General features: G+C 36.2%; 1 protein-coding gene across 4 annotated transcripts in view; it reads left to right on the forward strand.

Annotated features, from left to right (window-relative positions):
* CFAP206 (cilia and flagella associated protein 206) overlaps positions 1-9,627 on the forward strand; it is a 54,843-nt gene extending 45,216 nt beyond the window's left edge. For all 4 annotated transcript variants that reach the window (XM_009205628.2, XM_003897880.3, XM_009205630.3 and 1 more), the window contains exons 12-13: positions 6,184-6,327; positions 9,193-9,627. In XM_009205628.2, the coding sequence (XP_009203892.2) occupies positions 6,184-6,327; positions 9,193-9,423 (375 nt within the window). In that variant the 3' untranslated portion in view covers positions 9,424-9,627. The remainder of the gene's footprint in view (positions 1-6,183; positions 6,328-9,192) is intronic.
* The last annotated feature ends 1,830 nt before the right edge of the window (positions 9,628-11,457 follow it).

Raw genomic sequence — 11,457 nt, forward strand, 5'->3', positions numbered from 1 at the left:
GAAACAAATATTAGAGCTAAAGAGAGAAATAGACGCCAATACAATAATAGCTGGAGACTTCAACATCCCACTTCAGCATTGGATATATCTTCCAGACAGAAAATCAGCAAAGAAACATAAGACTTAATCTGCACTGTAGACCAAATTGACCAAATACTTACAGAACATTTTGTCCAAAGGCGACAGAATACATATTCTTCTCCTTAGCACAAGGATCAGTCTCAAGGATAAGACAAAATACAAAATAATTTTTGTATTTTTGTAGAGACTGGGTTTTGCAATGTTGGCCAGGCTGGACTCGAACTCCTGACCTCAAGTCATCCACCCACTTTGGCCTCCCAAAGTGCTGGGATTACAGGTGCGAGCCATCACACCCAGACTGGAACTTTGGAAACCATATAAACACATAGAAATTAAGCAAGACGCTCCTTAATGACCAATGGGTCAGTGAAGGAATTAAGGAAATTAAATTTCTTGAAACAATGAAAGTGGAAACACAAAAGCAGTACTAAGAGAGAAGCTTATAGTAATAACCATCTACATGAAAACAGTAGAAAGATATCAAATAAAAAACCCAAGCATGCATCTTAAAAATCTGGAAAAGCAAGAGCAAACCACACCCAAAATTAGTAGATGAAAAGAAATAATAAAGATCAGAGCAGAAATAAATGAAATTGAAATGAAAAAAATATAAAAGATCAATAAAATGAAAAGGTACTTTTTAAAAAAAGATAAAATAGACAAATTGTTAGCCAATAGTTACACTTTAGCCAGGCTAGGAAAACATGAGAGAAGACCCAAAGAAAATCAAAGATAAAAAAGGAAACATTACAACTGATATCACAAAAATTCAAAGGACCATTAGAGGCTACTATGAGCAACTACATGCCAATAAATTGGAAAACTCAGAAGAAATAAATTCATAGACACATCAAACCTACCAAGATTGAACCATGAAGAAATACAAAACCTGAATAGATGAATAACAAGTAAGGAGATGAAACCCTTAATAAAAGGTCTCCCAGCAAAGAGAAGCCAGGGACCCAGTGGCTTCACTGCTGAATTCTACCAAACATTTAAAGAAGAATGAATATCAGTCCTTCTCAAACTCTTTCAAAAGGTAGAGGAAGAGGGAATACTTCCAAACTCATTCTACAAGGCAAGTATTATGCTGATACCAAAACCAGGCAAAGACACATCAAAAAAAGAAAACTGCAGGTCAGTATTGCTGATGAACATTGATGTGAAATCCTTAACAAAATACTAACAAACTGAATTCAACAACACATTAAAAAGATCTTTCATTATGACCAAGTGGGATTCATCCCATAGATGCAAGGATAGTTCAACATATGCAAATCAATGTGATACATCATGTCAGTAGAATGAAGACAAAAACCATATGACCATTTTAATTGATGCTGAAAAAGCATTTGATAAAATTCAACATCATTCTATGATTTAAAAACCTAAAAAAAAAACTGGGCATAGAAGGAATATACCTCAACACAATAAAAGCCATATACAGCAGACCCACAGGTAGTATACTGAACGGAGAAAAATGAAAGCCTTTCCTCTGAGATCTGGAACAAGACAAATATGTCCACTTTAAACACTGTTGTTCAACATAGTACTAGAATTCCTAGCTAGAGCAATCAGACAATGGAAAGAAATGAAGACATCCACCTTGGAAAGGAAGAAGTCAAATTATGCTTGTTTGCAGATGATATGATCTTACATTTGGAAAAACCTTAAGACTCCACCAAAAAACTAATACAACTGATAAACAAATACAGTAAAGTTGCAGAATACAAAATCAACATACAAAAATCAGTAGCATCTCTGTATGCCAACAGCAAAGAATCTGAAAAAAGTCAAGAAAGTAATCCCATTTTCAATAGCCACAAATAAAATTAAATACCTAGGAATAAACTTAACCAAAGAAGTGAAAGATCTCTATGAAGATAACTATGAAACATTGAAGAAAGAAACTGAAGTTGGCTGAACGCGGTGGCTCACGCTTGTAATCCCAGCACTTTGGGAGGCTGAGATGGGCGGATCATGAGGTCAGGGGATCGAAACCATCCTGGTTAACACAGTGAAATCCCATTTCTACTAAAAATACAAAAAAATTAGCCAGGCATGGTGGCGGGCACCTGTAGTCCCAGCTACTCGGGAGGCTGAGGCAGAAGAATGGTGTGAACCTGGGAGGCGGGGCTTGCAGTGAGCCGAGATGGCGCCACTGCACTCCAGCTTGGGCGACAGAGTGAGACTCCGTCTCAAAAACAAACAAACAAACAAAAAAAACAGAAAAGAAAGAAAAAAGAAATTGAAGAGGACACAAAGCAACATATTAATGGATTGGACAAATTAATATTGTTAAAATGTTCATATTACTCAAGCATCTACAGATTCAATGCAATCCCTATCAAAATACCAATGACATAAATAGAAAAAATAACCTTACAACTTATATGGAATCACAAAAGACCCAACTTATATGGAACCACAAAAGACCCTGAATAGCCAAGCCATCCTAAGTAAAAAGAACAAAACTGGAGAAATCACATTACCTAATCTCAAATTATACTACAGAGCTATAGTAAGCAAAATAGCATGGTACTGGCATAAAAACAAGACACAGACCAATGGAACAGAATAGATAACCTAGAAATAAATCCATACATGTACTGTGAACTCATTTTAAATAAAGGTGCCAAGAATATACATTGGAGAAAGGACAGTCTCTTCAACAAATGTTGCTGGGAAAACTGGATATCCATGTGCAGAAGAATGAAACTAGACCCTGTCTCTTGCCATATACAAGAATCAAATCAAAGTGGATTAAAGACTTAAATCTGAGACTTCAAACTATGAAACTATTAATACTACAAGAAAACATTGGGGAAACTCTCCAGGACATTGGACTGGGCAAAGATTTTTTGGGTAATTCCCCACCAGCACAGACAACCAAAGCAAAAATGGACAAATGTGATCACATCAAGTTAAAAAACTTCTGCACAGCAAAGGAAACAACAAAGTGAAGAGACAACTCACAGAATGGGAGAAAATATTTGCAAACTATCCATCTGATAAGGGACTAATAACCAGAATATATAAGGAGCTCAAACAACTCAATTAGGAAAGAATCTAGTAATCCAACTGAAAAATAGGCAAAAGATCTGGATAGACATTTCTCAAAAGAAGATATACAAATGGCAAATAGATATATGAAAAGGTGCTCAACATCACTGATCATCAGGGAAATGCAAATCAAAACCATAATGAGATATCATCCCATCCCAGTTAAAATGGCTTATATCAAAAAGACAGGCAATAACGAATGCTGGTGAGGATATGGAGAAAGGGAACCCTAGTACACTGTTGGTGGGAATGTAAATTAGTAAGCCACCATGGAGAACAGTATAGAAGTTCCTAAAAAAACCTAAATATAGAAATACCATATGATCCTGCAATCCCACTGCTAGATGTATATCCAAAAGAAAGGAAATCAGTATATCAAAGAGGTATCTGCACTCCCATATTTATTACAGCAGTATCCACAGTAGCCAAGATTTGGAAGCAACCCATGTATCCATCAAAGACAACTGGATAAAGAAAATGTGGTACATATACATAACAGACTACTATTCAGCTATAAAAAAGAAGGAGATCTGTCATTTGCAAAAACATGGATGGAACTGGGGAACATTATTTTCAGTGAAATAAGCTAGGCACAGAAAGACAAACTTCATATGTTCTCACTCCTTTGTGGGAGCTAAAAACTAAACTGAAATGGAGATAGCAGAATGATGATTACCAGAGGGCTGGGAAAGGTAGTTGTGGGGAGTGAGAAATGGGGATGGTTAATGGGTACAAAAATATAGTTAAATAAATGGATTAAGATATAGTATTTGATAGCACAACATGGTGAGTATAGTCAACAGTAATTTGTTGTACATTTCAGAATAACTGAAAGAGTACAACTGGAATATTCATAACATGAAGACATGATGACTGTTTGAGGTGATGGACACCCCATTTACCTGATGTGATTATTACACATTGTGTGCCTGTATCAAAATATCTCATGTACCTGATAATTATGTACACCTACTATATACCCATAAAAATTAAAAAATACCACCAAATTAAGTTTGCCAAGTCAGTAGTTCTCAAATTTGTTCAAATTGTAGAGTTCCTGGAGCTGGTAATTCATTTTGATGAGTATTATAAATGTTGCTATCTTAAGTTTAACACATGTAATTTTTTGCTTAATTAGATGTTATACAAAATTCTAATTTAGAACAAATGATTACAGGAGCCAACTACTTTGAAAAATTATGAGGGGAAAATTTACAATAGAAAATTTTAACAATTTTTCTGCAAATTAGAAAATGCCTTTCATTTTACTCTGAATTCAAAATTCTTCTGTTTTTTGTCTGTAAGATGAAATCCAAATTTGGGGGACTGGTGTTTGGGGCATACATGTCTTTTTATCCTTCTATTTCTACTAATTCCCTCCATGACCTCTCTGTCAGAAAAACTGTGAGATACATACTGGTCTTAAACTTGTTCTATATGGCCTAGTCTTCTATTTGTTAAAAGATAGTTTTCAAAAATGGGTAAAATTGTTGTCATGCAGATATGCAGATATGAAACTGAACATGTGTTAAGAGTAATCTATTCATTAATCAATGAGGGGACCAGGTAGATGTTATAACCAGTTCAAAAGAGAACCCTAAGAACACACACATTTATAGATCAGGAATATTTAAATGAATGTGTAAATGGAGGCAACACTGATTTTTCCACGTGGGGAAAGGGAGTTAGCTGAACTTCTACAGACAGGATAGACTGCATGTCTACAGAAATTATTTAGTCTTGCTATCACTCATTTATAACTTACAGAGTTGTAAGATAGCCCAAGGACAGTGAAAGCGTAGAATCAGATGACTGAAAAGGTATGTTGTATGTGGATAATGCATAGTTTTCCACTAAAGCATAATTTTTTCCTATACACTTGGTCTTGTTTTTTCCTGTCTTTCTGGATATTTAATTCCCAGCTGACCTTCAATATCTGCAGAAATGAGTTTTCTCCCTGTCTTTTTCATGTAGTCCTTACTGTCTAATTATTTACTTGCCATTTACTTGTATGGTACAGTTTTGTTAACTATCTTTTTAGCATTTTTAAAATCTACTTAACTATATCATAAGATAATTTTATAGTCAGAAATTATATCAAATGTTAGACACTCAGTGATTATCTGTTGTTTGGAAAGAATATCTTCTCCCTCCTTTTTACTGTGACCTAAGTTCCTTAAACCTCTACCACTCCCTCCAACAACGTCAACAATGTCATGTTCAGCACTAATATATCTTGTGTAGCCTGGAATTAGTGAATTCTTAATATTGGATTCCCCAGAAGAAAATCAGTATATTCAACTAAAAACAAAGCAAAAACCTTGGTTGACAACCTGCTATGTAGGCATAGCTTGAGTTCAACATATGTCTTAAAGAGGTTTCGATAGTTTAAATAGGTGTGATTTTTACCTAATGTTTAATAGCTATTTTCCATTTCTATCCATTTTCAACAGGTATTTACTTATGTTATCAGTTGTGCAAAGTGGGGAGGGATATTTGACTTGGGAATGAGGGATGTTTTCTGCTTCCAAAATACACGTCCTACAGAAAACCAAACACCGCATGTTCTCATTTATAAGTGGGAGCTAAAAACTGGGTATGCATGGACATAAAGGTGGGACCAGTAGACACTGGAGACTGCAACAGTAGAAAAAGTGGGAGGGGGGCATAGGCTGAAAAATGAACTACTGGGTACTGAGCTCACTGCCTGGGTGATGGGTTCAATCCTACCACAAATCTCAGCATCGTGTGATATACCGTTGTAACAAACCTGCACATGTGCCCCCCTGAATCTAAAATGAAAGTTAAAAATAAATACCCCCTACATAAACAAAATCATGAAGCCGTAATTCCCAGAAAAACAATTATATTCAGCTCATTAATTATGTGCTTATTTTCTTTATTGGTATTTACAAGTATATTCCATGTCCAAAAATTCTTGTTTTTTAAGTGTTTTGTCAGTTTTAGCTAAATATTTTAGTTATCGGTAAATAATGTTTATTTTTTCCAAGCACTAATTACAAAACTCCACTTCTTTAGATGAGAGATGCTGACAAACATTATATAAAACCAATTACAAAATGTGAAAGTAGCACACAGACGGATACACATATACTGCCACCAACAATTGTGAGATCATATGAGTGGAATGAATGGGAATTAAGAAGAAAAGCTATAAAATTGGTTTGTAACAATATTTTCTAAAATTATATGTTGGGGAATTTTAATCTGTTGTTAAAGAGTTGGTAAATTATTTATATAAAATAACGAGTTTTATACAGTGTTCTTTGCTAACAAAAATATAATTTATAATTTGCTAGGTTTACATTATAAGATTGTCTTCTAATTTTAAGCATATGTAGAACAATGGTAATTATCTATCTATTTATCTATCTATCTATCTATCTATCTATCTATCTATCTATCTATCTGTCATCAGTTTTAAAACTTGTTGCTAGTATTTAAAGCACTCCCAACTTCCTTTAATCACTTAAGGTATACCATTCTTTTTTTTTTGTTTTTTGGACCTTTTCTATTAAAGCATAGATATTTTCCTCTGAACAACGTATTATCTCCAGACCCTGAGCACTCTCATCCTTCTGATTCTCAGTCACCTTAATTACAATATACCTACCCTTAAAGCCTGTCTTCGAAACTCTCATCCCTGTCCAATTCAGTGAAATTCCCCCCACCAACCTCTCTTTATAGTATCTTGTCATTTTAAACAACGAATATTTATAGTATGGAAAAAATAAAATCTTTTATGTCTGTAGCCCCTTTTTAGTATATTTTATTCATCTCTTTAACTGAAATCAGGTGTGGAAATAAAATGCCTTCCCAAATGTGAACAAAGGGAGGCTATTTATTTAGAGCTTGCTATAGCAAGGGAGTCAGACACTGTCACTTCTTGTTTGGTAGACTGAAAGCATGCAGAGGAGTAGGAAAGCTTTATAGTCTGAAAAGGGGGAAGCCTTTAGGTGTTCTCTGATTGTAGGTTGTTAACATGAGAAAACTGGAGGCAGGCTAACTAGAAGCAGGGCATTTTATGTGATTGGTTTGGTGAGCATATCTAGGTTTCTCTGGTTGGTCCTGAGTTGGGGGAGAAGGAGCCAAAACATGGAGAAGCTGGCTAAGTCCTCAACATTCTGGGTCAATTGCTACAGCTACAGAGGTTGAGACTGGCTTCCCTGACTGGTCGATACAGAGGCTGCAAGTTAAGGAGTTCTATTGTCACATATGGTCTAGCCTTTGTCCATTTGTATATTCAGTCTCTCACAGGCTTCCCATTGACCACATTATTTCCTTTGCTACTCACTCTGGTGGCAGCTTTTCAGTTCCCTGGCATGAGGAAGGATCAATTTCCCTATATATCTTCCAGATCAATGTTCCATTAGTATTCCTTCCTATCAGTTACTCTTCTGTAGTTCAAGAAATGCCCAATCCCTATATTATTTTCTATTATCTACTAAACTCACTTGAGTTCATCAGACTTATTAGGTAACATATATATCCCACTACTTTGTTCTTCATGGGCTAATTGTCTAGCGAGTGATATTGTTACATTAAAAATATTTCAGTACCTCCTTGTAAGTGGTGTAACAGAAATGAAATGAAAATTCTACTAAATTAACATAGGTGATATTTTAGGTTGCTTTTGAGATACAAATAGGCAAAGAGGAGGAGGGAAATGATGGCTGGATAGGATATGAGAGATAGAGGTGGCAACATAGGTATGGACTGGAAATGTTAAGAGAATGGGGTATTCAGGGGTCTGAACTTCACACTGACTGAGCCCTCTCTTCCCATTCCTCAATCTCCACTTAATTCTGACTCTCACCTTGGGCCTTATTATTCCCTAGAACTGTATTATATTGAATGCCAGCTCCCCAAGTGTCACCTACCCAACCTGTGGATAAGACAAAGCTGAGTTTACTGCTTACAGCCATAAGGGAAAACACCACCTCAACAGTGCTTTGGCAGTGTCTCAGAGGAGGAACTGCAAAGTCAGAATTTATTGAGAATTTGAAGTTTGTTAAGGCAGGTCTTCCAATGACTGAGATGGACTGGGGGTAGGATGGAGGTTTGAATCGGATTGGGTAAGGATCATGAAAAAGCAGTCCAGCATTGGTGGGAATAGCAAGAAGATTTTTTGAGGCAAGGGATGCAGACTCTTAGGACTGAAACTGTGTGCTGATGCTTACTACTGAAGAGTTGACACATCTTTGAGGTAGTACTGAAATGAGCAATCAAGTTACTTGCTTAGGCAAGAGTCTCTTGGAATGTAAAATTATGCTAATGAAGACAGTGGAATAGTAAAGTCTTATTAATGTGGACAATAACCTGGGTGTTGGGGAGTAGTTTCGGTTCTCAGTCATCTGCAGTATCTCAAACTCTGAAAATGTTTCCTCTAATTCCAGGTGTCTCCTTCTTCACTCACATGCTATAATGCCTTCTAAGGTTTTTCATGGCCTTTACTATAACCGCAGCAACCTTATTCTTCTTTTTATAAGCTCCTCCTTGCTTCCCAGCCTGAGTAATCTGTTTAACCTCACATTTACTAGTAATCTATAAGGGGAGTAAGCAAAATGTAGAATACTGTAAAATACAAATGGAAAGCATCAGATCCTTTTATGTTAAAAATCTAGGGTGAAGCCCATTTTTAAAAGATAATACTGTATATAAATCTTACATTTTTGTCAAAAAAAATATAGTGGAAAAATCCAAGTTATAAGAATCTCAAAGTATAATAATGAAGGAATTAGATTATATTAACAAATAACTGGTTGAGTTCACTGTAATTTTGAATCTGTATGTTTTTTGAGGTCAATTTTCAACATTTTACATATTTTTCTACTTCTTGGTAAGGGATATTTAATTTTCTATTATGTTCTAGATTTTCCAGTGTTTTATAGAAAAAATGCTATGTTATGGAATTAATTTCTTGTGGATTGAAGACAAAAATAGGCAGATATTAACTGGTATCTGATAATATTTCAGGTTATTTGTTCTTTAGAGAAATGTTAATTCCTGTATTCTCTTTCTCTTTAGGCTAATTTGCACCAGAAAGTTACTCATTCAGTACAAACTGATCTCAGTCACTTGAGAAGAGAAAATTGTTCCCAGGTGTACCCTCCAAAGGACACTAGCACCCAGTCCATGAGGGAAGACAGCACTGGGGTGCCCAGGCCTCAGATTTACCTGGCTGGTCTTCGTGGAGGAAAGAGTGAAATCACCGATGAGGTCAAGGTGAATTTAACTAGAGCTGTGGATGAAACCTAATTAGAGACAACGTTTTAAAGTAGATGCTACTCAATTATGAACACTAGCAAGTACTTAAAGGTATATTAACATCTATAAAAATTAATTTTGTGGGGTGGCACATTCATTGGTTGTATGTTTATTGGGTTCCCACATTTTATCAAACTGTTTTCTGTAATACAGTTTTCATTCTGTTGAAAAATAAAACTGTCCATTTATCTTTTATTTGTTAGAAAAAGTTTGTCAGCATTAAGATTGAAATTATAACATTTAGATAGAAATATATTATAAGATTATTACTGGAATAGAAGTCTATTTCTAAACCATATTTAGTGTTAAACATTACAAACTTAAAACCTAATCAATATTTTCAGCTTTATTAGCTATTAAATGTTACCATAGATTAAACTGATATGTAACAAAACCTTACAATTGGAGCAAAGGTCCACGTGATGTTTTTTTCTCTTTCTTTCTTTCTTTTTTTTTTTTTTTTTTTTGAGACAGGACCTTGCTCTGTCACCTAGGCTGGAATGCAGTGATATAATCACAGCTCACCACAGCCTCAACTTCCTGGGCTAAAGCAGTCCTACCTCAGCCTCCTGAGTAGCTGGGACCACAGGCGTGTGTTACCACACCTGACTAATTTTTAAAACAATTTTCTGTTGAGACAGAGTTTCACCATATTGCTCTGGCGGGTCTCGAACTGCTGGGCTCAAGTGATCCTTTCACCTCGGCCTCCCAACATGCTGGGATTATAGGCATGAGCCACCATGCCCACCTCGTAGGATGTTTTTCAAAATCTAGAAATTTGACATAAAATCTGTATTTCTGACCCTTCAAAAAAAGAAGAAATCAGAATATCTGCTAATGCTTGGCCAGCATTCCTGCAAGTAGTAGCTTTGCCCATTCACAAGGCAGGTACTTTCAATCCTCCACTGTCTAATCTAGTTCCTGCTGCCTTATGGGCCTCCCACATCACTGCTTTGCCTTATTTGCCTGACTGCATAGGCAGTTGTGTTTAAAGCTCCCATGAATTACTGATAGCTGTATTTTACAACTGTGGTTTTATCACTCTCTTACATACTTCTAATACCAATTCATGGATAATAAAGCTTCTAGGAGGGGCTGTTTGACTTGCTTTAGTAGCTAGGAGGTCATTTTTATTTGGCATATTTTTTCTGCTCAGGTGACTTTTTACTAAAGCATTTGTATAATTTGCTTTCTGTGTAGCTTAAATGTTTTTGTTTGTTTGTTTTTGAGATGGAGTCTTGCTCTGTTGCCCAGGCTGGAGTGCAGTGGTGTGATCTCAGCTCATGGCACTCTCTGCCTCCTGGGTTCAAGTGATTCTCCTGCCTCAGCCTCCCGAGTAGCTGGCATTACAGGTGTGCACCACCACGCCTGACCAATTTTTGTATTTTTAGTAGAGATGGGGTTTTGCCATGTTGGCCAGGCTTGTCTGGAACTCCTGACCTCAAGTGATCTGCCCACCTTGGCCTCTCAAAGTGCTGGGATGATGGGTGTGAGCCACCGCGCCTGGCTGTTTGAATGTGATTTATACTATGAATATGCTTTGAAATGCATTTTCTGCATGTAAACTTCAAACCAACCTACTTCTAAGTTTTTGTGATTTTCATACCTGTAGTTTACAAATGATGTTTAAGACAGACTGGCTGGCTGTTAAGGCAGGGCCTGGAGGAGTGGGGTGATACTAAAATTTACAAATTCAGGAATGTCATTTTATCTGTTCAATTAACCGTTATTTGATTCTGCAAGATTCCTAAACACAGAAAAGAATGGCTGTAACCCGCAATTTGGGCTTATCAAGTTAAGGCTTGGAAGTAGAATGGCCAAGTGAATAAAAATACCAAATCCAATTTGAAAAGCCAGTCTTAATATCAGACAGTCACCTGGTAAGTACAACAGAATAAAGGGAGCTACATCCAATGGAAAACTCATCCTCTCCCTGGACCTCCACCATGTATTCAAGCCCCATCCTTCTGAAGATTTCCAACCATATGCTGAATTTAATGTCTGATGGTCACCCCCATTTCAGCA

The sequence above is a fragment of the Papio anubis genome, chromosome 6, assembly GCF_008728515.1.
Source record: "Papio anubis isolate 15944 chromosome 6, Panubis1.0, whole genome shotgun sequence".
Taxonomy (NCBI): Eukaryota; Metazoa; Chordata; class Mammalia; order Primates; family Cercopithecidae; genus Papio; species Papio anubis.